At 48.9% G+C, this 23,500-nt stretch overlaps 1 protein-coding gene across 1 annotated transcript in view; it reads right to left on the reverse strand.

The window, feature by feature from the left end:
• The window catches only part of CCN4 (cellular communication network factor 4), a 37,989-nt gene that overhangs the window by 10,674 nt on the left and 3,815 nt on the right, over window positions 1-23,500 (reverse strand). The window contains 1 exon segment of the mRNA XM_017875138.1: window positions 5,595-5,874. Coding sequence (XP_017730627.1) covers window positions 5,595-5,874 — 280 coding nt within the window.

Raw genomic sequence — 23,500 nt, forward strand, 5'->3', positions numbered from 1 at the left:
GTTTGGGCTGGGTGGACTCAAGTGTTCTCCATTATACGCGAGATGCCTGCTTGACAACCGAGTGGCTATGTGGAGTTAGTTATGCCAGTTTGGAGTTCCAGGGAGAGTTGGGGACTTCTGGGCCAGATGTCACCCTTGACACCATGCTCTCTCAGGAGGACAGCTTCTGGAAATACAGGCAGAGAGCCCCGGACATCATGAGTGACCACCCAAGGAGGAGCAGTTTGGAATCTGCCGTGGGCCAACAGTTCTGTCTTTTAGGGACTGCCTAAAGGTGGCTATTAATAATAATAATAATCAAACTATCTAGCAGGCATGAAGATTTTCGAAGTACTGTCTCTGTTATTGGATACTGGGAAACCCAAAGCCAGCTGGGTTTCCTTCACTACCTCCTATCTAATCTCAGATCTGCAGTGCAGGTGTGATCTAGTTAGCTCTCCTCTTACTGAGGCACTTTCAGGAATTCAAGTCAACTTGCTCTGCCATCGGGGCTTTCCCTCCCTTCCCACACCTCCCATGGACTGTCAGTCCCACTCTCAACAGGGACAGTGGGTCACACCTTGTTGTAGCTCTGTTTGTGTTTGCTGCCTCACCTATGTGTGTTGTGTGAAGAATCAGTGGAGGGATGGATGGATGGGAGCTGGGTGAGCTCTACTCTTTATTGTGCATTATATTACTTATCTTATTCTATACAGAAACACTATCACATTATCATCTTTGTCTTTATATATAGCAAAACAAAGTCTCAGCAAAGTGAAGACGCGTCGCGTCCAAGGTGACCACAGTGGGAAGCAGAATCCCGGTTTGTGTGAACCTTGCTGTGGCTACTGTTTTTCTTGGGGTGCAGTTATCCATGCAGGAGGTCAGAAAGGAAAGATGCTAACATCAACTGACCCTCTGATCTAGTGCCAGGCACCATCTGATACATTATCTCATTCAGTTCTCCCGATGACTTCATGAAGAGAGTTTTATTTTTCTCCTTTGATGGACAGGAAAGCTCTCAGAGAGGTTAAATGATTCATTTGTTCAAGGTCACAAAACTGGTGAATGATACAGCTGGGACTCAAACTCAGGGGACCTGACTCCACAGCCCATTTCCTGCCACCAGACACCAGTGAAGGAGGGGACAGAGGAAGGCAAAAAAAGCAGAGGAAGTGCTGGGTGAATCACTGATCTTTGCATTCTGAGTCACCCTGCCTCTGCCTGCACGCTGTCTCTCCAGGAAGAGTGTGTGTGTGTGTGTGTGTGTGTGTGTGTGTGTGTGTAGAAGGGAGTGGGCTAAGCCTGGGACTCTGCCCCTGTATGTGGAGACTTTGGAGGGAGAGGTCAGTGCTGGATGCCTGGAGTCCCCAGTACAGTGGTTCTCCCCACCAACTGCACACGGGAACCCCAGGAGAACCTGGGGAGCTTTTAAAAACTGTGATGCTCATGCCAGGCCTCAGAATACGGGGGTGGGCCTGGGTGTCAGTATATTTCCTTTGTTGATCTCTGCAGTTTTCATTTTTATTTTTATTTTTTGATCTCCATATTGTTCAAGTTCCCCAGGTGAATCCTGTTTGCAGCTAAGGTTGAAAACCACTGCATCTAGATGGCGCGCCAGTCTCTCTCCTTGGAGCTTTGGGTGGGGAAGTGAGGTGCTGCTACTGGCTCTGACCAGCCTGCCCACCACAGGCCAGTGGGATGAATGATGGCTGCAGATGGTCTTGCCAGCCAATTCATTCACTTTCCAACTAATCAAAGGCGAGATGGTGAAGCCAGTTGGGTTTCCTTCACCACCTGTTATCTAATCTCAGATCTGCAGTACAGGTGTGATCTGGTTAGCTCTCCTCTTACTGAGGCACTTTCAGGAATTCAAATCAACTTGCTCTGCCATCGGGGCTTTCCCTCCCTTCCCACACCTCCCATGGACTGTCAGTCCCACTCTCAACAGGGACAGTGGGTCACACCTTGTTGTAGCTTGTCTGTGTTTGCTGCCTCGCCTATGTGTATTGTGTGAAGAATCAGTGGAGGGATGGATGCATGGGAGCTGGGGTGAGTGCTACCCTTTATTCAGCTCCTGCCATGTAGCAGGCACTTAACATTCCAACCACCCAGAGATATAAACTTTGTCACATTTTCCTTGAAGAAGAAACTGAAACTTAAAAGGTTCAGTAGCTTGCCTAAAGTCATAGCACTAGTGAGTGATAATGATGCTGGGATTCCAGCTCAGTTGTCTAGGTCCAAAGAGCCTGCATGAGTTTACTACTCCCTCACTCTTCACTATGGGGGATCTAGGCCCATACTAGAAGAGAAGGGAGTAGACCTGCTCCCTCCTCTAAAGGTGGCTGTGAATAAGACTGAGGTAACTTTCCTCGCAAGCCAAGCCAAAGAGCAGTCAATCACTTTTTTTTTTTTTTTGCATTTCCGTATTTATTCTGCAACAACCATGTGGAGTTGGTTTTATCAAGCTCCTTAAGCGATGTGCACATGGTCACGTAGCTAGCAAGTGGCAGAGGCAGGATCTAAAACCCAAGTCTGTCAGCCTGTAAATATCATAATCCTTCCACCAAACCACACTGCCCTCAAGCCTGACCCAGCTTCATTTAAACGTTGAGTAGTGTTTGTGCAACTGAAATAGCCAAACGATGTAACTCAGAGGTCACCCTCTGCCCACAGACGTATTTAGTTTGGCCCACAGCATGGTTTTAAAAATATTTTTGAATGTATTGCCAATGTTTACAAATCATACACAAATCCATATATCTGGATTCTCTTGAAAACTAAGCATGCCGAACAAGACCTAGCTTTTTTCTGCTTGGCCACAGTGGCTGGGCCCAGTAGGGTGATCTCTGAGAGCCAGGGCTTGCACACACCAGATTGCCATTGTACCCATCATACTCTGTTTGAGTTATATGAGCCAGGGTTGCGATTGCTCATTTTTATTACCTGCCTTGTTCTGGTCTAATTACATGCAAATCTTCAAGGACAGAATTAGCCTGTCCTGGGAACTGTCCATTGGCTTAGCTGACCATTTGCAGAAAGACTGTTTCTTAGAGGAACCCTTTGTTCTGTTTACCCTCTGGCCCAGAGGTGTATTCTTTTGCAGACCCCACACTCTCTTCTTTCCTGCATTAGGGTCTCATGAATTCAGACACTATGGTAGCACTTCTGGGAACATGTTCAATAGAGCACTAGTGAGTTATGTGTGTGTGCACGTGTGGGCACATATATGTGTGTGATGTGTATATGTATAACTGTGTGTGTGTGTGTGTAGTGTAATGGATGGGTGAGAAACTATCTGAATGAAAAAATGTAGTATTAAATACATTTTAAAAATTTATTATGAAGCTTATGATAGCACTCTTTTGGAATTTGGCAATGGACATGAACATTTGAAGCCTCTGAGAATTTCTATAGCTCCTGGTTAATTTCTTTTATCTCAATGCTTGCAAAATTTCATGACCAGGGAACCGCTGGTAAGTGTAAAATCTATTACAATCTCCTTTGCCCTACAGTTTTTGTTTTTTTAAAATAAAAGAAAAGGAAGTACACAGAAGCCTATGGTGTTGGGAAGTTAAGTGGCTGTACTGGGTCAAGGCAGGACCTAAGATGCAGAGATTGGGGGTGAGGAGGACAAGGAAGGGGTTTTCCAGGCCACCAGTGGGGAAGGCAGGCAGGACAGGCAGTTTCTGGGTTCACACAATCTTTGGATCCATGACAGAACATCTATAAATGAGTGGTGCCTGACAGATGACAAGATCTCAATACGGCTTTAGAGATTAGTGCAATGGCAGTGAACAGAATTATCTTTTTAATGACCTTGAAGAACAGTTTTCACAGGGGGAATAAATTATGAGACAGGCTTATATAACTGGAGGGGTTCTCGTGTGAGAAGTCCAGGCCAGGTTTCCCTACCTGGGTTATGGGGAGGGAACAGATGACTGACAGTATATTAGCAGCAATTCTTGAACTTCAGCATGCATGAGAATCACCTGGGAGTCTTGTTAAAGGAATGGATCCTCATTCCCACTTCCAGAGACTCTAATTCAACAAGTCTGGGGTGGGGCTCAGGAATAACATTTACAACCAACACATCAGATGATTCTGAGCAGGTGATGCTGCAAATTCTCTTTGAATATACCTTTTATGTGGCTGCTAATGAGTTTCAGTAAAAGAAGAAAAATTAGAAAGATGGGAGAAGTGGGATGGTTATTCACAGAAAGACAAAGACACAAGGATTGGTGTGAAAGTTGAAGCATGAACCAATGATAAAAGAGAAGAAACTGTCATAAATTAACCATGAGGTTCAGATAAAATAAAATTGTCTGACTGCAAATGACGTGCATAACCCTCATTGACAATCCACCTCAAAAAATATAATGGTTAGCTGAGGATGAGAGACTATATTGTGGGTGACTATGTGATGGGGTGTATATGGAATCATAGTTAAGGGGAAGGCTTGATTCAGCACTAAGGGAAGAAGGGAATTTTTGTGTTTATGAGACTTTGTGGAAGTGTTCAGAAGTTAGGCTGCTACATCATAATACCTAGTTACCTCTCTGAATCTGATGAGTCATGTATTTTGGGTAATGCTTACACAGTTCAAGGGAATACAAGCCCAGACAGAAGCAGAGGGTCAGAAAGTTTCATAAAGGAGGTGTCTTGGAACAAAAAAGGAAAGAATACCCATGATGGAGCACTTGAAGACAAAAGAAAACAACAACCACCACCAACAACAACCACCACCTCCAAACAGGAGGATATCATAATAGACCAAAATGAAGAAAAGCAAAGGCCATTAGAAAGTCCAGGAAAAACAAAAAGCATCATAAGGAAGGAAATTCAGACAAGTACATGATCTCATACTGCAGTGAACAATATTTACATAGGCATAATACTATAAATACTGATGATTGTATAACCAAAAATCATGGCAATGTTATTTGGAAGGCAGGGATATATCAGGTGGTACTGAGGAGCTAAATCATCAACTATCTTAGAATATTAATAGATTATAGAAAATTGATATTTCAAGGCAATTAAGATACAGCAGAAGGCGTATTTTATAGTAGTAGCTATCAGAAGAAATAACTAGAAAATTAAAGTGACTGTAGTAACTGAGAAATGTAGGTAGCTGGTGGGAAGGCTTTCTTTCTTTCATTCTTTCAAGGCTTTCTTTCATTCTTTCAAGGCTACTGGATTTTTAAAACCATATTGTTTTAATTTACAATATTACCAAAATATTTGGAGTTCTATAGTATGCTGGTGTGTCCTGGTAGGCCATGGCATTCGTTGAAAGGTCCTACCACTAAGAGAATAAAACCAGGCTTAGGTATTTCATGGCATCTCCCTCTTCCATGGGGACAGCCATGAATGTGCTTCTAGGACTGAGAATAAAGCAAGAAGCAAAGTTCTGGAGGCGAGATGAGTGCAGGCATCCTTCCCTCCCCTTCCCAGGTAGGGCCCAGCCTCTGGCCTCTGACCATGGGGTGTATCTCCTGCTGAACAGAAGCCTGGCCAGGTGAAAGGCTGTAGGGGTGCCAAGGGAGGGGGGTTTGGGGCCAGAGCTGGGGGTGCTAAGGGGCTGGTCAGAAGGTATGGAGGGACTCACTTACGTGCACACACTCCTATTGCGTACCTCGGGCGGTCCCCGCTGTAGTCACAGTAGAGGCCCCGGTGGGGGTCACAGATGGCAGCCTCCGTGCAGTTGTCCCCAAGCTGCTGAGCACACATCTTACAGCATTCACAGCCATCTGTGATAAGGCTGACCCCCAGTGGGCAGCGGGGTGGGGACGGTGGGCACTCACATGGCCACTTGCAGAATTGGGGGCGTGAGGAGATGTCCTCCAGTGGAGCTGGGGTAAAGTCCATGGTCGTAGGGGCTGGAGAGAGGGCCTGCAGGGGAAAGGCAGAGGGGAAGGAGGGCTACTGAGGCAGGGATTTCAATGCCCGAAGGGACCTACCATTGCATTCCAGTCTTCATACTGTTCAAAAAGTTTTCAGAAAATGATTTTTTCTATCATGCTTTTGATAGCCAAACATCTCCTTTATTCTCAATAAAACAAATAGAACAGAGGAGCCCAACATGCAGTGAAGTTAAACCAATTGCCCGAATCCCTCTGCTGGTCAGCGGCGGGGCCCCAATTCCACCTCAGCACCTGCTCCTTTCCTTTCTTGAGTGATTGTCCCTGCAGCCCCGAGGTAAGTGAGGTGGCCTCACTTTACAGGGAGGAAGCCGAGGCCCTGAGCAGGTGGAAGCTGGCTGTGACTCATGTGGCTGTGCGGGGCTCGGATCCCATGTCTCTTCTCTGAGGACCTGCAGGGCCAGTTCCGTCACTCATCAAGAGTTCTTAAGGCCTCTCTGAGTCAGAGGACTCCTATTTAACACCAGTTTCGGCCCGCTGACCTTTTATTATTTTTTTCCCCTCTGAGTATCCGGAAAGGGCTGGCGTGGTGCAGCGGCAGGTGTTCAGTTTTAGAGCTCCTGGCAGCTGCATGGGCCCCAGCCCTTGGGGACTGAGTGGCGCTTCCTTTGCCAGCACCAGCCCTGCATGGAGGAGCCCTTTTATTTTGTTCTCAGGGCAATGAGACCCCCCACCCAACACACACACACTCCATGCTACCAACCAGCACTCCTCCCCAGCATCCCCATTCCCATCCCCCGGCCACCAGCTTCATCTTTATTTTGGCAAATATGATGAACATAACAACAGGCCAGCTGGGAAGGGAAACCAAGGCCCAAAGAACTGCCCAGGCCCGAGGAATGGCAGATGGAGATGCCCGGGTGTCTGAGTGCAGGAGCTCCAGGCTGCCACTATTTCCAGCTCCCATCACCTGCCGTCCCATCTGGTTGGCCCCCTGAATCCCATCTGTGCCCTTTGCTCTATCTCAAAGGAGACCTGGGCCTACGAGAAGAAGAGAATCGCCTGAGGACACAGGAGCGGGGACTAGAGCCAGGCTTTGAGTCAGTCCTCCTACTCCTGGGCAGGCCATGGAGCATCCTGCCCAGCATTTCCCATTGTTGACGCCTGAGTTCCGAAGTAAGCAGGGAGAAACCAGGGCTTCTGTGGGGCTGGGGCGGGGGGCTGGCTGGGCTCTGGGTTGCTTCCTCCATCTGGAAGCAGAGGAGCCTGCTTTGTGGGGTTACAGATCTGCTTTCCACTCTGAACACCAGGTTCCGGTGCTGAGCTATTCAGACAAATTCTTTCCTCCTTTAAAGGGGAGAAAAGCAAGACCCAAAGAGACAGATGGACACTCCCAGGATGACACAGTTCACAGCAAGGCCAAGGTGCAAATTCGTCTCCTAACTCTCATTGCAATAGCTTTTACTTTTGCCTCCTCTGGGTTCTTTCATTCACTCAACAAACATTTGTAGAGGTAGGTCATAGTCTCTCTTAAGTTTTAGGCATTTGGAGATAAGTTTTAAAAGTCCCTATGATTAGGGAATCCACAGCTTATGGGAGAGGCAAGTATTAGAGGTGAGTTACTACAGCTCGAGGGATTTACTATGCAAAGTGCTGGGCATCCCAAGGAGGAATGGAAGCTCTCTGAACACCAGGGCAGTAATTGCTCTGCCCAGGAGAATGGGGTCCACTCTTGCACCTTGAAGGACCAGGGATGAGGAAAGTGGTTCAGATGAATTTCTGAATTAGTCTGTCTAGGCTCTGAGCCTGGCACATAATAAATGTAGTAAATATTGATGCGATAAATAAAGCCCTTGCAAGTCAACAGACAAAATCCGACTTTAAGCTTGATTTCAGGAGTTGGTCAAATCCACCCTTTCCCTACTTCAAGGCTGCTCTGATCAGTTTCCTGTGGCTGAGAGGCTCTCCTATCTTTTTAACCTGGGGCCCCTTTCTCTGGGGGACTCTCCTGACTCGCTGACCTGCGTGTGCCTGGCTTTCCCTTAAGTCGCTAGGCAGCCTCAGAAATTAGATATTTGTTGGTTAGATTTGGATTAGATTTGGCCTGGATTAGATTTGGATTAGATTAGACCTGGCCCTGCAGGTCCTCACAGAAGAGACATGGGATCCGAGCCCCGCACAGCCACATGAGTCACAGCCAGCTTCCACCTGCTCAGGGCCTCGGCTCCCTCCCTGTAAAGTGAGGCCACCTCACTTACCTCAGGGCTGCAGACACAATCACTCAAGAAAGGAAAGGAGCAGGTGCTGAGGTGGAATTGGGGCCCCGCCACTGACCAGCAGAGGGATTCGGGCAAATTAGGTTTGGAGGTTAATGCCTGTGAACTCCATGAGGTGAGGGCAGGGTGGGGCAGGCCCCCACAGAGTGCCTGCACAGTGCCAGTCTTCACTGGGGACATATGGGTGGCTTCTCTGTTATGGCCTAGACAGACACCAGAATGGCAAAAAACATCTTGCCTGCAGCCCCCTGCAGGGAGGAAGGCTCTGTGGGCCATGTGGCCTCGGAAGGCCTTCCTGGTGGGGAACAGAGAGCTCTTGGGGTTGGCAGTGCTGGGTGGCATTCACCTAGGAGGCACTAGCTAGCCTGCCCTTGTCTGTGTTTCCTCAAAAACACAACAGGATGCAAGGAAACCCCTACATTTCCAAATCAGTAAACACACACACACACACACACACACACACACACACACACACACACCTCCTTTTGACTTTGGGGAGATACGTTTCCTTGTTAGGCCATGAGTCTAGAAGCCTCAGAACCTCATGAGCACTAGCAGACCATCTCTGAGAGCCACACTCAGGACATGCTGTTGGCAGAGGAAATAAAGATGCCCTCGCCTCCAGGAAGCCTTCCCTGCCCTTGCCTCTCTCACTGGAATGTGAACTTGGAAAGGGCAGAGCCTGGGCCTTGCATCTCTTGTGCGCCTGAAACACAGCACAGGGCACACAGTAGGGCTTCCTATGTGTTGAATGGTGAAATGGATGGATGGGGCTAAAAGGGCTTTGATATCTTTGATATTCAAGGCATCATGTACCGGAACTTCTCTGGGCACTAAGTTTGAGTGTCAAGAAAAGAACATGCAACCTGAAACAGTCCGACAGAAGTTCTTTCCATGTGGTCTTGGAACAGCATCTCCGTCTTTCTGAGCCTCAGCATTCCCATCTGTGATATGGGCACAACCACGCTCCCCTCCCTTTGGGGCCAGTTGGAAGGGTGAAGGGGCATTGTGGATGTGGCAACACTAGGTAGGGCCTGGCACATGTCACATGGCACACAGAAGTCTGTCTCCTCTTACACCCATTTGGTTGTGCGTCCTCCCTGACCCCACTGTGCCCAGAAAAGAGCTGGGGATCTGGACACTTTGAGCTGAGCTGGAATGGGCTGGAACCGGGTGGGTATCCCACTCCTGGGATCACTATCCATCCTGTCTACATCCCAAGTTAAAGATGCCCAGAAGGAAGCTTCCTTTCTGAGTGCCTGGAGGTGCCAGGGCACACAGCTGGTTAGGGGAAGCTGCAGAGAAGTCCTCCCTTGGACAGGGGAGGCCCTTATGACATCCCTGGGCAGAGGAGGGAAGGGCTGTGGGCAGTCAGCTGAGCCAGCCTTTGCACTTGGCACCATCTAGTGGTAGAAAACCTCCCAGACTCAGGCCAGGGGAGAAGGTGCTGGACAAGATCTGTGCAGAGGAAAAACCTCTGGACCTCAGGACCTGAGGACTGCTGGGTTTGGTGTGTGAGCCTCTGAGCGCCAGCTGCCTTGTCCAGTATTGACACATACCTAGGGTATGTCCAGCATGGACACATACTTAGGGTGTGTGTCTGCAGGCCACTAGTGAGTCCAGACTCCTGATAATTGATCAAGCCTCGCCTCTCTGTGTGAGCACGAGGGAAAGCAGATGACTGGCATGAGGGCGGTTTCCGCCCTCCAGCACTGACAGTTTAGCTGGGGATGTGCACACTGACTGAGTCATTCTAGGGACAGAGGATTCTTAAATCCCTGCTATGCACAGGCTTTGTGCCAGGCTGGGAAGAGACGAAGGTGCATAAGACAGAGCACCTGACTGGCTCTCCACCTAGCGAGGCCAATAGACAAATAAATAATGATTGCAATTCAGTGCAATCAATGCTATAATGATGGTGTCCACTCATTTATTCATTCTCCCTTTCATTTGTTTATTCAACACATCTGTAGTCAGCTTTTATTTTGTGTCAGGTGCAGCACTAGGTGCTGGGGATGCAGTGTGAGAACCAAGCAGACCTGCCTGTGGGATGACAGGGTAGTGGCTGGGCTGTGTGTGTGCTGGGGCTAAAGAGGGCTTCCCAAGACAGGAGGTGTTGGGAGTGGGTTTTGAAGAGGGGGTGGGAATAGATCAGTGAGGAAGGAGGAGAGGGTATCCAATGCACAAGGACTCTCAGGTACACAGGCACTGAGCTGGCAATGTGTGCCAGGGCCTGGGGCCTGGAGGGCCTGGAGAGCCTGGTGTAGGGTGCAGGGTGCAGGCAGGAGGAGGTGAAGGCTAGGAAGGATGAGAATGGGTTCAAGGCACAGCATACATCAAGGAAGATCTCGAATGCCTTGCTTTGGGCTGAGGTCTAAAAGAATGGTTTGTTGAAGGATTTTAGCAGGAGGATAGCAGGGTTAGACTTGTGTTTTAGAAACACCACACTGCATCCAGTCCAGCCTTTGTCACTGTTCATGTCACTCTGGGAGTTCACTTTCTGAGCCTGTCTTCTCCTCTGTAAAATGGCATTGCTACCATTGCTTAGCTCCCAAATGACTGGAAGTGAGCATCAAATGAGGTCACAGCTGGAATTCCTCCTGCTAGTCCATCTATCGCAAAACATCACTCCGATGACCACTGGGCGACAGTCTTGCCCGAGCCCTCAGTGACTGGCTGATCTCATTTGTCTTCTGCACAGTGACTGGTATTATTATTCTCATTTAACAGAGCAGTAAAGTGGCTTGCCCAGGCCCAACATCTAGTAAGCGACAGAACTTGGATTTGAATGTAGATCTGGTTCAGTTCACATTTTTCCCACTACTGTACATGAGGGAGAATTTTCTGATGAAAAAAAAAAAAAAAAAAACAGCTGAAAGGTAGTGAGTGTACCATCAGTGGAGGTAATCAAGAAGCAGCTAGACAATTATTTGGGCTGGCAGTTGTAGAGGGACATCAAGCCTCACAAAGCCTGACATATAGTAGGTGTCAATAAGCATCTGTTGATAGGATGAATAAACGAGTGCATGTTCATTTCCCCAACGAAGCTGTCATCCCTTGAAGGTAGAAACCACATGCCGCCCATCTGTTCCCCTTCATGCACAAACTCACAGGCCCTTACAATCAACATACCTAAGATTTGAGTGAGGGCTCATATTGGGGTAACATCTGGGACATGTATGTGCGCTGACATTGAATGCTTGGTCTGGGGCCTCTCTGGGGGTGTCTCTGTTGGTCCAGAACACCAACACATCCTAAAGAAAACGTGTAGCACCTCTGGGTCAGATCTGTCACTCCATAAGTAACCCAGCTGTATCATCCCAGCCTCTAATACCCTGATTTGGCTGCTGGCGGGACTCCCATGCCACACCTGTGGTGCCCTGCAATGAAGAAGCCCTGGAGCTCGGGCCCCTAAGCCACACCTGGCCCTTATCTTTAGTGGACAATGAGAGTATGGCCTTTGTCAAGTTAAAAATGATAAACCCATTTCTGTGTAAGCAATAGGTATTTGTGCAAAACAAATACCTATTTGCTTGACTGGCCTGGGTTTTGGAGAGAGAGGTAATTAGGAGAAAATGAATGTTTAGAGGAATCTCTTCGCAGCTAAACAATAGAAAAAAAAAAAAAAAAAAAGGCCAGCACATTTCCCCAGACGTTTCTGTTGGATCTCACAAACAGTACTTTCCTTCTGGGGGCTGGGGCTCATCCTCGAACCCCAGGATGCTTGCTTGGGCCCCGGGACCCTCTGAGGTTTCTACCAGGGTCTCATTTTTCTTGGGGTTGGAACCTATTCTTGTTTTCCCCAGCCATAGGCAGGAGCCTGTCCCATAACCTGTCCTGTAGAGTCCCCAGAGAGCCCTGGCTGCTATCCACCATGAACCACCTGAGCTGGGGTGACTGGGACCATTCTGCAGAAAGAGAAAATGATCTTTGCAAACACACCGTCATATGGAGCCTGCATCATTCTGTCCAACAACAGAAGCCAAGAAGGCAAAAAGGAGAAAAGATCGTAAGTCAAGGAGAGTGTTGTTTAGGAAAGGCCAGAGGAGGGCGAAAAACAAAACAAAACAAAACAAAACAAAACAAAACAAAAAACAGCCTTGGTATTTCCAAATTGCAGATGTTCACATAAAAGTCTCTTTTATGATGTACTTCTGGAAACAGACTGTAGATACCACTGCGTTTATGGGGAAGACACAGGTGGTAGCCACTCTGCGATGCTTCCGCAGGCAAGATGCCCAGGGCTTGCTCAGGCACAGCCTGGTCCTGCTCAGTTCTGCCTGCTGCAGCCTCCGAGCCCACCCGGCCCCACCTACCCCACTAAGACTCCTCCTGCCATGCCTCTCCCTCCTCAGCAACCCCTCCTAACTACTCAGGTACTATGATGTTGATTTCCAAACTTTACTGCAAAGTACAACCACTCTGGGGCTTTAATGGACACTCTACTCAAAGATCCCAACCTAAGGGACCTGGGAGGAGCCTGGGCACTGGGATTGTTTCCAGATGGTTCTGAATGCCCCAAAGTTTCAGAATCACCAGCCTGTGAAACTTGTTAAAATACAGATTCCTGGGCCAGGCATGTGGTTCACACCTGTAATCCTAGTACTTTGGGAGGCTGAGGCGGGTGGATCACTTGAGGTCAAGGAGTTCGAGACCAGCCTGGTCAACATGGCAAAACCCTGTCTGTACTGAAAATACAAACATTAGCTGGATGTAGTGGCACATGCCTATAGTTCCAGCTGCCCAGGAGGCTGAGAGGAGAACTGCTTGAACCCAGGAGGCAGAGGTTGTAGTGAGCAGAGATTGTACCACTGCACTGCAGCCTGGGTGACAGAGTGGACAAACCCGATTCCTAGATCCCTCTTTGAATATTCGCCTTAAGTTTCTTTAGACTGAAGGCTGGAATCCGTAGTTTGACCAGCAACCCTTGGGGATTTTTACAGAAATAGGAACCACTGCCTTAGAACACTGGGCAGGGATAAAGGGAAAGTGTGGGGATTTTAGACCATCTTCTTTTTTTAACATCTGACTTTTGTACAACCCACACCCATGTGCATTATCCACCCACACCACTAAGCAGCTTTCACACCACAGTTCACGCAGACCTGCAGAACATACCTACCGCCTTCTGTGATTCATCAGGGCGACACAATTGCTCTGTAAGCAGGTCTTGTGTAGTTAAATGAAAATGGTGTATTTTATCCTTGATATTTTGTTAAAAAGACTGAAAAATGGGAGAAAACCAAAAGGAGTATCTCCCGATGATAAGACCCCTAAGTCCTTAACTCTGCTGGACAAACAGGGTTATCAGTAGGCAGGTGAACAGTGATGAAGAGATCCCTTCAATCATACTTATTGGACAAACTTAAGCTGATTAAAATTGGGAAGGAAAAAAAATAAAGCCCCTGTAGGAAATGTTTCATATGCATTTTTGAGATAACATTTCAAGGTGAGTGGTAACTTATTATGATGTATTTCAGCTCTTTGGAAGTTGACTTGGGAAGAGGCAAGTCTATAGTTTGACCTTTGCATATCAGTTTTACTTCATTTTTACAAAAATGCTTAGCAATAGGCATAGGAGCAGAAAGCGGGAGGCTAGCAGCGGTGCGATGGACTGCCCAGGATACCTGAAACGTCCCGTTTGATGAAGGAGACAGGTCGCATTCTCTTCTAAGAGTGTGTGCGGTTTACCGGTGAACAGGGCATGGGATTTGCAGAAAGAGCATGTCATCTGCAGTGAGGGGGCCCCACTTGACAATCCCGCAACCTCCTGCCACTCCCAGCTTTGGAATCTGGAGCTGTGCTCATCTGCTCTGAGCTTGTTTCGTCATTTGTAAAATGACAGTGATGTCAACATCCTTCAGCAGCCCTAATGAGCAGTTATTCATGTCATCCCTAGTTCACAGATGAGGAAAGTGAAGTTCCAAGAGCTTAAGAATCTTGCTCAAGATCTCGCAGCTGGAAAGTGGTCTGTTGCCCCAGAGTGTCCCTCCAGAGCCCTTACTTGTAACCACCTTGCTGCACGGCTCCCTCATTCATTCATTCATGCCTCCACCCGCCCATCACACACGAGTACCAAGCGTCTACGATGTGCCTGCTGTTCAGATGAACAAGGCAGGGTCCTCACCCCCTGGGAGGATAGCAGTGGAGTTGAGTCCAGGTTGCCAAGGGCCCCCAAAAGAGGAGTGAGGAGCCCTTGTGGGGCTTCTCAGGGACGGGTTGTCCTTTCCCGCCTCCTGGGTGCCCGGCACTGAGCCTGGCACACCCTGGGCAAGTGCTCCGTGAGCAGTGTGGACGGTCAGAGGCCTTGGCTTGCCTGGTTTGGGAGGCCGCACCTAGCTACTCCACTAGGGGGCAGGGTTGAGGCAGGAATGGCCGGAGCCATCCCCAGCTGGCCCCGGGGGCTTTCAGGACAGCGTTGTCCTGCTGGAAGCAGTTTCTGTTCACTGCTTTGCTGAAGAGAGAAGCCCTGGGGGCTGTGAGAGAATGCAGGCCTGGCCGGTGCCCATGTCTTCCCCACGCTTGTTTCAAAGCGCTTCGGGTGCCTCTGAGTCAGCCACAGGTAACAAACACCTCTTTTCTCAACACCTCTGGCTCGTGCACCCCTAGACACCTGTACCCCGGGCCCTGGTGGGGGCTCCCCTTCAAGTGGGGCCTGGGACAGTGGTCCTGGGTCGATCACCTTCTTTGAAAGCTCTTAGCTCCAAACCCGTGAAAGGTGCCTGAGCCAGGTACATTGCCCTCCTTCCCCCACCGCACTGCCCAGAATCTTCCAAGGGTGGTTTCCAGAAAGTTGTTGGCCAGGCCGCATGTTATGGGATGTAGAAGGTTTTTGAGATTTTCTACTAATTGGTTTTATAAACATGCAGGCGGCGGAAGTCAACTTTACATGAAGAGGGTACAAGGGGCAAGAGGCCAGGTTTTTTTCCAAATAACGAGTCCTCGTTCATGTGTTCACTCATGCATTCACTCATTTGTCAATCTATATATAAAGCATCTACTAAGTCCCACATGCAGTGCCCAGTGTCAGGGACAAAGCCTCCGAGAACATCCAGCCTCCAAGGAGACAGGAACGTAAAACAGGCAACCGCAGTATAAAGGTCAAAAACTACAGCCTGAGGGCCATAGACGGTTCATGACATTTTTATAAGGGCCTGCCCACTATATGATAACCCTGTTTGTCCAGGGAGGTGAAGAAATCAAGGGTCTTTTCATCGGGAGCTACTCCGTTTGGTTTTCTCCCATTTTCAGTCGTTTTAACAAAACATCAAGGGTAAAATACATCATTTTCATTTAACTGCATAAGACCTGCTTACTGAGCAGGGGAAAGAATGCTGAATGTTCTCACAGTTTTAGAGAGTAGTGAGAAAACCACAACAAAAAATACTGAATACTATACACAAATTTAAACCGTGTTCTTTGCTAGAGACATATTTAAATATTCACACAAGTTAAGAGAATAATGTAACGAACCTACATACGCATCGGCAGCTTTGATAATTACTAACACTTAGTTGATCTTGTTTCTTCTGTTGTCCCCACACGTGTACGGTTTTTTTGTTGTTGTTGTTTTGTTTTTGAGACTGACTCTTGTTCTGTCTTCTAGGCTGGAGTGCAGTGGCATGATCTTGTCTCACTGCAACCTCTGCCTCCAGAGTTCAAGTCATTCTTGTTCTTCAGCCTCCCGAGTAGCTGGGAGTACAGGTGTATACCCGGCTAATTTTTGTATTTTTTAGTAGAGACGGGGTTTCACCATGTTAGCCAAGCTGGTCTCAAGCTCCTGACCTCAAGTGATCCACCCACCTCAGCCTCCCAAAGTACTAGGATTACAGGCATGAGCCATCATGGCTGACTGTATTTTTTTTATTCTTGAAAATTTAGCGAATCCTAGACATCCTGAGATTTTTACCTGAAATTCTCCAGTATATCTCTAAATTGTGAGGAATTTTTAGGAAAAATGTAACCCCATGCAATTATCACACCAATAAATTTGTTACAATTTTGTAACTTTCTCTAGTTAATACCCAGTCCACATTCAAATTGCACTGTCCCAAATAATTTTTTTAACAGATGGTTTCTTTGAATCAAGATCATCTACATTTTAAGTAAGTAATTTAGTCCTCGTGATTATCCTAAGAAGCAGGCTGCTTTTATTATTAGTTTCCTCATTTTTTAGATGAGTAAACCGAGTCACAAAAAGGTAAAGGTCAGATAAATTTTCCAAAGCCCCTAGCAAATGGCAACGTTGAGATTTGAACCTTAGCCCTGGGACTCAAAGCCTCCATTTCTTAAGGCTTCACACTTAAGGGCCACCCTATAAGGTAACTCAGCATAGTCTAGGTAAGGACTATGAGGGTGAGATGAAGAGGGGAAAGGGCCTTGGGGGTGGGAGTAGGAGTAGAGAGGGCTTCCTAGAGGAGCAGGCATTTGCACTGAATCCTAAAGGATGAGTGGAAATTGACAAGAGGGTGGGCAGAGAAGGCATTGAAGCTGGGGACGTACATGAGCAGGGGTGTGCAGGTAGAAGCAACATGGCATGACATGGGATGACCAGTGGGCCATGTTGCTAGGGCTTAGTGTTCAAGGACATGGAGATGGCAGTCGGGGCCCAGGACAGAGGATGCTTACTCTCTCCCTTGAGGAAGACAGTGGTCTTTCCTGAAGTCTGTTTCCTGATCATCAAAACAACCCCATGAGGTCAGCACTGATGGCCCCAATTTGACAGATGGGGAAACTGAGACCCAAAAAGGTTGCAACACAACAAGAAAATAACACAGTCAGCTGTTTTGACTCCAGGTCCCGTCCTCCTCCAGCGACCTCTAAGGCACTCTGTTTTTGCCCACTGTCCAGTTCATTCGAATAACCAAACGTAACCCAGGGCCTTTCATGTCCCAGGCCTGGGCTTGGCGGTGGCTATGGGTTGACCACAGAGGGGCCCAGTCATGGAGCCACAGTGAACACAGACATGGGTGGAAGAATGAAGCTCTTTGCTATCATTGAGCTCAGGCTTGTTCCACCTACAAGGGTGGAGTGGGGTAGTGGGGATCATCTTCCAGTCTCCTGAGTTCCTTCCCTGGAGGGGAGAAGCCCTGGGCTCCATTCCTCATGCTGAAGCTGGTGGCCTTGGACAAGTCACTTTCTCTGTAACAAGAGCAGGCTGGAATGAAGGGATCGCTGTGGGCCTTCCACATCTGACAGTGATTCGTGGATCAGGGAAATAAAGAGGGGATAAAGTCTATCTGTCCTCCCTCCATCACCCAGAGCACGACTCCATCTCCCTTCCCTCCTCCTGCATCGGGTCCCTGGCTCAGATGGGGACAAACAGAACTGGCCTAAGGGACTGACACACAAGTACACCCCAGGGAGCTGGTCTGGGCAGCCTGCTTGGGGCACATGGTGGTGGTGTTCTGAACCTTGGATGCCGTGGAAGTGCGTAAAACTCTCTGTGCCTCAGTTTTCTCCTCTTTAAAATGAGGCTAATAGGAGCTCCTGCCACACAGGGCTCTCGCGAGCATCAGATGAGACCTGTGGGAAGGGGCTTACCGTGGGCCTTGACTCACATTAAGGGCTGGCTCTTTGATCATCTAAGAGCCAAAGTTTGCAAGTATCAGGACTTGGTCACTGGAGCACGGGGCCAGAAACAGTTGTCAAGGAAGTAAGTCAACTGGCATGCGTGCTTGTGTGTGCGTGTGTATGTGTGTGTGTGTATGTAGGGGACAGATTTAAATACAAATAGCATGGCTGGGAAGACAGGTGGCTGCAGTCTCACTCCATGCAACACCTACCAGCTCAGTTGTCCATGAGCTCCCAAAAGGACCACGAGGCAACACTGTCTAATCTCAAAGCACCTTGACATTTTCTGTCTAATTATGGCTCCTCCAAGCCCCTTCTCAACACATGCTCCATACCCAACCTCTTACTTAGTCCTCTTTCTTAGTCCTCTTTCTTAGTCCTCTTTCTTAGTCCTAAGGTCTCTGTGACCTGGGCATTTACATCCATTTTACAGATGAGACACTGAGGCCCAGGAAATGTCAGGGCTTGGGGCTGGGATGTGCTGGAGCTGGCTCTTGACCCAGGCTGTATGCTGCCCGCCTCTTCTTCACCACGCACTACCCTGCCTGGAGCACAAGCATGGGCAGAGGGGCGTTCTTCTTGTTTCCCTTTTCAGATAAAGACACTGAGGCTCAAAGATGCTGCGGAGACCCCGGTCTCCTGACTCCTCATTCTGTGCTCCAGAACCAAGCCCTGAAGCTGCTGCTTGCCGTTCAGTCCTCTTAGCAGTTGGATCCAGGCCCTCTTGTCAGATTCCCTCCTGTTCCTCCCCAGCATGAAGCTTCCACTTAAAAAAAATCAGGGGTGTTCCCTCCCTGCCTCCCCCATCTCCTATACACATATTCTCTCCAGCCCACACCAGGTCTGGTTCTCGCTTTAATTCATTCTGTCAGGAAGTACATCGTGAAAACTTGCAATGTGCAGGCATAGACGGTGACAGAGCAATGGAACAGGCAGGGTGTATGGGCAAGCCTGGCAGAGGACACAGCATGTGCAAAGGCCCTGGGGCCTGAGAGCACAGGTGGTCAGGGAGTGACAAAGGGCTTGGCTTTGCAGGAGGGTCGGGGGAGGAGGGAGGGTGGCTCAAACACAGGGCAAGGCCAGCAGAGAGTCCCAGCTGGGCGATGTGTTTCCTTCCACGTGGGCAAGAACAGGAACCCATGGGTGCCCATAGGAGGACGTCTACAGCTCCATTTGGGGAGGCCACCATTTCAGATGGCTTCAATTTCATGAATCAGAGAAGGATGGGGAAGGCATTTCAGAGCGAAGGAATAGCTTGGCCATGTGCACAGAGGTGGAACTCAGGAGTATTTGACAGCGAGGTTCATGAAGTAGAAAAGAAAGTGAATGGGAGGAGAACCAAAGGAAGAGGCTGGGAAAACAGGCTTGTGTAGGAAGAGCAGGAAGAGAGCCTAATTGGGAAACCACTGAGATGGTGGGACCCCTCGGACATCAAGGTGCTGATGTGATTTTCAGTTTTATGAGGATGCTGTGGGCCAGGAACACAGCTACACTTTGAGGGTTGACAAAAGAGACGTGGGCTGAAAGGCGAATATTTCTGGACACTGTAAGAGGGACAAAGCCCATCTAAATAGACACTTAGAGCAAGGGACACACATTTTGGGCGCCGACAACCCCTTTCTAGAGAAGCAGCAGCGTGAGCTCCCTGCTGCTTGTTCAGTGGTGGATCTGCCCGATGGATGAATGAGTGGACTCTCGGAATATATGGTGGCTCCAGCTGGAAGCCAGCTTGGGGATCAAGTCCAATCTCCTCACTTTCAAGATGAGAAAATGAGCACAGAGAAGGCAAGTAGCTTGCCTAAAGCCACACAGCAGGGACTATTTCCCTCTGGTCTTCTAGCTGTCTAGGCGAGGAGTCTATTGTTCTGCTCTGAGGGCAGGGGTATGAGTCCCTTCTCTCTCAGGATGTTCCCCTACTCTTAAAGTTATCCCCCTCCATCCCCTCCCAGCTATGGGCAGGCTCATAGCACACATGCCTTTCTCCACTCCCAGACTCAAAGCAGGATTCCTAGAGGTGCAGGGTGGACCCCTCCCTTCCTTTCCTTTGGGCCTGGGCTCTCGTTTTCTCTCACCCCACCCTCCACCCTTAATCAAGACTTAGCAGATCCACACTCAAATCCCCAAGCCTGAACTTGCCTCCAGATTGGAGTCCGTGGGGTGGGCGGGCTCAGATTTTATCGCATCCCCTGGAATGCCCATCATTCATATTTGCGAGGCAGTCTCTTCTCCCTTGACTCTGTCTCTCTTCTTTCTTTCACAGAGAGGAGGAGGAGGAGGGGAGCTGACTGGTTAATGGAATGTCAGAGCTGGGGGAGAGACTAGAGTCTATCCCAGTCACTGATGTTTGAAATCAAGTGTACACAAGAAGCATCAGGGTGCTGGTTAGTGTGCAGATGCGTGAGGGTGAGATCTTTCTAGGAATTCTAGTTCAGGGTTCCAGAACATGTTTTTCACCATCTCCCATGTTCTCTGAGCTTCCCCCTCTGAGTCCTAAACATAATAGTCCTTTCTGCTAATATAAACATCTGTTCCACACTGGAATCATCCTCCGGTTTAAACACAGAGAGGCCACTCACCACCACACCTCCAGAAACTAGAAGTGGCTGGGCATATACTTGAGACTGTTGGGGTCCATGAAAAAGAAAACAGGCTCAGAAACTCACTGTTGGCATTGAGGGACCATGTCATCCTGACTCAGGTTAGTAAGACATGCCTCACCTACAGGCACCATCATCATCATCATCTTCATCATCATCATAATCATTTCTTTCTCCTACACAATAACCCAAAAGTGTTCATTGACCCTCTAAATGTGCCAGGTAAGCTGGCCAGGCTATGGAATCTGTGGCATCTTTAGAACACATGCCCGGCATTGAGTCAGGGCAGCCTGCCCATCAGCCTGCCCGTCAGCCTGCCCCTCCTCCCAGCCACCTGGCCTGAGGTCTTTATAGGCCCCTGCTCACTGAATTGGGCCTTGCCTGCAGCTGGTGCATCCACCCAAGCTGGAATCCACCATCCTGCTATTGGAACAATGGAACCCTCCCCTTGGGTGTTCTGGGGTCTTATATGCTTTGTTTCTGCTTCATTCAACACCCCTGAGAAGCCAATAGTACTAATATTAATATATTCCTTTATACAGAGATGATCCTGGCTCAGAAAAGCTGGGCTACTTGCCTGAGGGTGCACAGCCCGTTAGTGGAGACGCTGGGATTAGAACCCTCGGCATTTCTCCCTCCCCACCTGTTATCATAGCCTTAGGCACACTTGTGTCTTTCTAGGCCAGCACTGTCTAGTAAAATACAATGAGAGCCATAGACGAAATTTTACATTTTCTAGTAGCAGTATTAAAAAGTAATAAGAAACAGATGAAATTTAGTGGAATAATAGATTTTGTTTAACCCAGTATATTCAAAACATTCTCATTTCAATATGGAGTTAATATAAAAATTATTAATGGGAATATTGTGCTCCTGCATTCATACCATGTCTCTGGAATCAATGGTGTATCTCACGCTTCCACATCTCAGCTGGGACCAGCCTCATTTCAGTGCTGAGTGGCCTCCTGCCGCACGTGGCTACTGACTGGCCCTTGCTGGTCTAGATTACAGCAACACCCCTGCCTCATAGGTGTGTGCAAAAGGGCACTGTGCCCACAGTAGAGTGGGCACATGCTCAGTGTGAACCCTTGCCATCATCCGTATCACAGGGATGCAGGGCCCACCACAGTGTCCTTGAATGGAGGGACAGCTGTGCTGAAGGCTTGCTTTGAAACCCCCACAGTGACCCTGCCGGGCTCGCTTTGCTTCCTGGCTGTGGTTGGCACCCTTCTCAGCCCCTCCCAGGAACCCACCTGCTTTGCCATCCTTGCTCCCATATCAGAGCCCACCTCCCTTGGAGTTTGCCTCCCTGCTGCCCAGAGGATGGCTGAGGTTCCTGGGAAGATCCCTGGGTTGCTGTTTATACAAAGCCAAGGGCAGCCTCCTGGCATGTAGGTGCTTTGCTGGCACAGGGCAGGAGCCTTTTCTAAAACCTTGGGGTGGCCTTGGCAGTGGGGGGGCTTGCTGTGGAGCCAAGAGTGCTACCCAGCCCACAAGGCCAGCAGTGCTGCCCAGCCCACAAGGTAGCATTTTGTCTCTCAAGGAGCTGGTTGGGTGGAGGCCTGTTCCCGTGCCCACTCCTTCTCCAAATGCCATGCCGAGGGGGAAATGCCTTTCAGTGCCGTGCTCGTGCCAGCATCCAAGATAAAATGTGGGCTGGAAGGGCCCTGAGCTGACAGCAGGGTGTTCAGGGAGCACAAGGAGGTTCTGGGTGGGGAGTTGGGGGTGTGGGGCCTGGATGGGGTTCGAAATCTTCACTCAGATTCCAACTCTAAACAGGAGGTGTGAAAAGACATATTGTTCACATTCTCTGTTTTCTAAAGGGGATATTTTGCCATATACTTGACCCACATTATTCTGCAGTTGCTTCTGGAAGCAGAGAATGAGTTTGTGTCTCACACCCAAACACAAGGTTCACACACACACACACACCCCACACCACACACGCACACCACACACACACAAGCACACCACATACACACTCAATACACACACACCACAAACATGCACACACCACACACAAGCACCAAGCACACCACACACACACAAGCACACCACGTACACACTCAATACACACCACACACATACACACCACACATACACACACATACCACACCACACACACACAGACCACATACGCACTGAACACACACACCACACACATACACAGACATCACACACACACCACACACACAAGCACCACCCACAGAAACACACCATATACACACTCAATACACACACACCACACACACACACACCACATACACACACACCACACACAAACACACCACATACACACTCACCACACATACACACAAACACACCACATACACACCACACCACATACACACACACCACACACACACACCACATACACACCACACACACACAAACACACCACACACACACTCAACACACACCACACACTCACACACACCACACACACACAAACACACCACATACACACTCACCACACACACACACACAAACACACCACATACACAAACACACCACATACACACACACCACACACACACACCACATACACACCACACACACACAAACACACCACACACACACAAACACACCACACACACACTCAACACAAACACCACACACTCACACACACCACACACATACACACACACCACACACACACAAACACACCACATACACACTCAACACACACACACACCACACACACACGAACACACCACATACACACTCAACACAAACACCACACACACTCACACAAACACCACACACACACCACACACACACACACACACCACACACACACACACCACACACACAAACACACCACATACACACACACCACATACACACTCAACACAAACACCACACACTCACACCACACACATACCACACACACCACACACACATGTACCACACACACCACACACAACAAATACCACACACACACACCACACATCCCCCCCACACACCCCAGGCACATACCCCACACACACACCACACACACAGCACACCGCCCCCCCACACACACCACACACACCCCCACACATACCACACACACCCTTCACACACACCATACACACCACACCCACACACCACACCCCCCACCAGACATGCACACACACACCCCACGCACATACCACACACACACACCACACACACCACACAAAAACCCACACACACACCCTCCACACAGCCCCCCCCACACACCCCACAC

Source organism: Rhinopithecus bieti, unplaced genomic scaffold (assembly GCF_001698545.2).
Source record: "Rhinopithecus bieti isolate Rb0 unplaced genomic scaffold, ASM169854v2 scaffold_7212, whole genome shotgun sequence".
Taxonomy (NCBI): domain Eukaryota; kingdom Metazoa; phylum Chordata; class Mammalia; order Primates; family Cercopithecidae; genus Rhinopithecus; species Rhinopithecus bieti.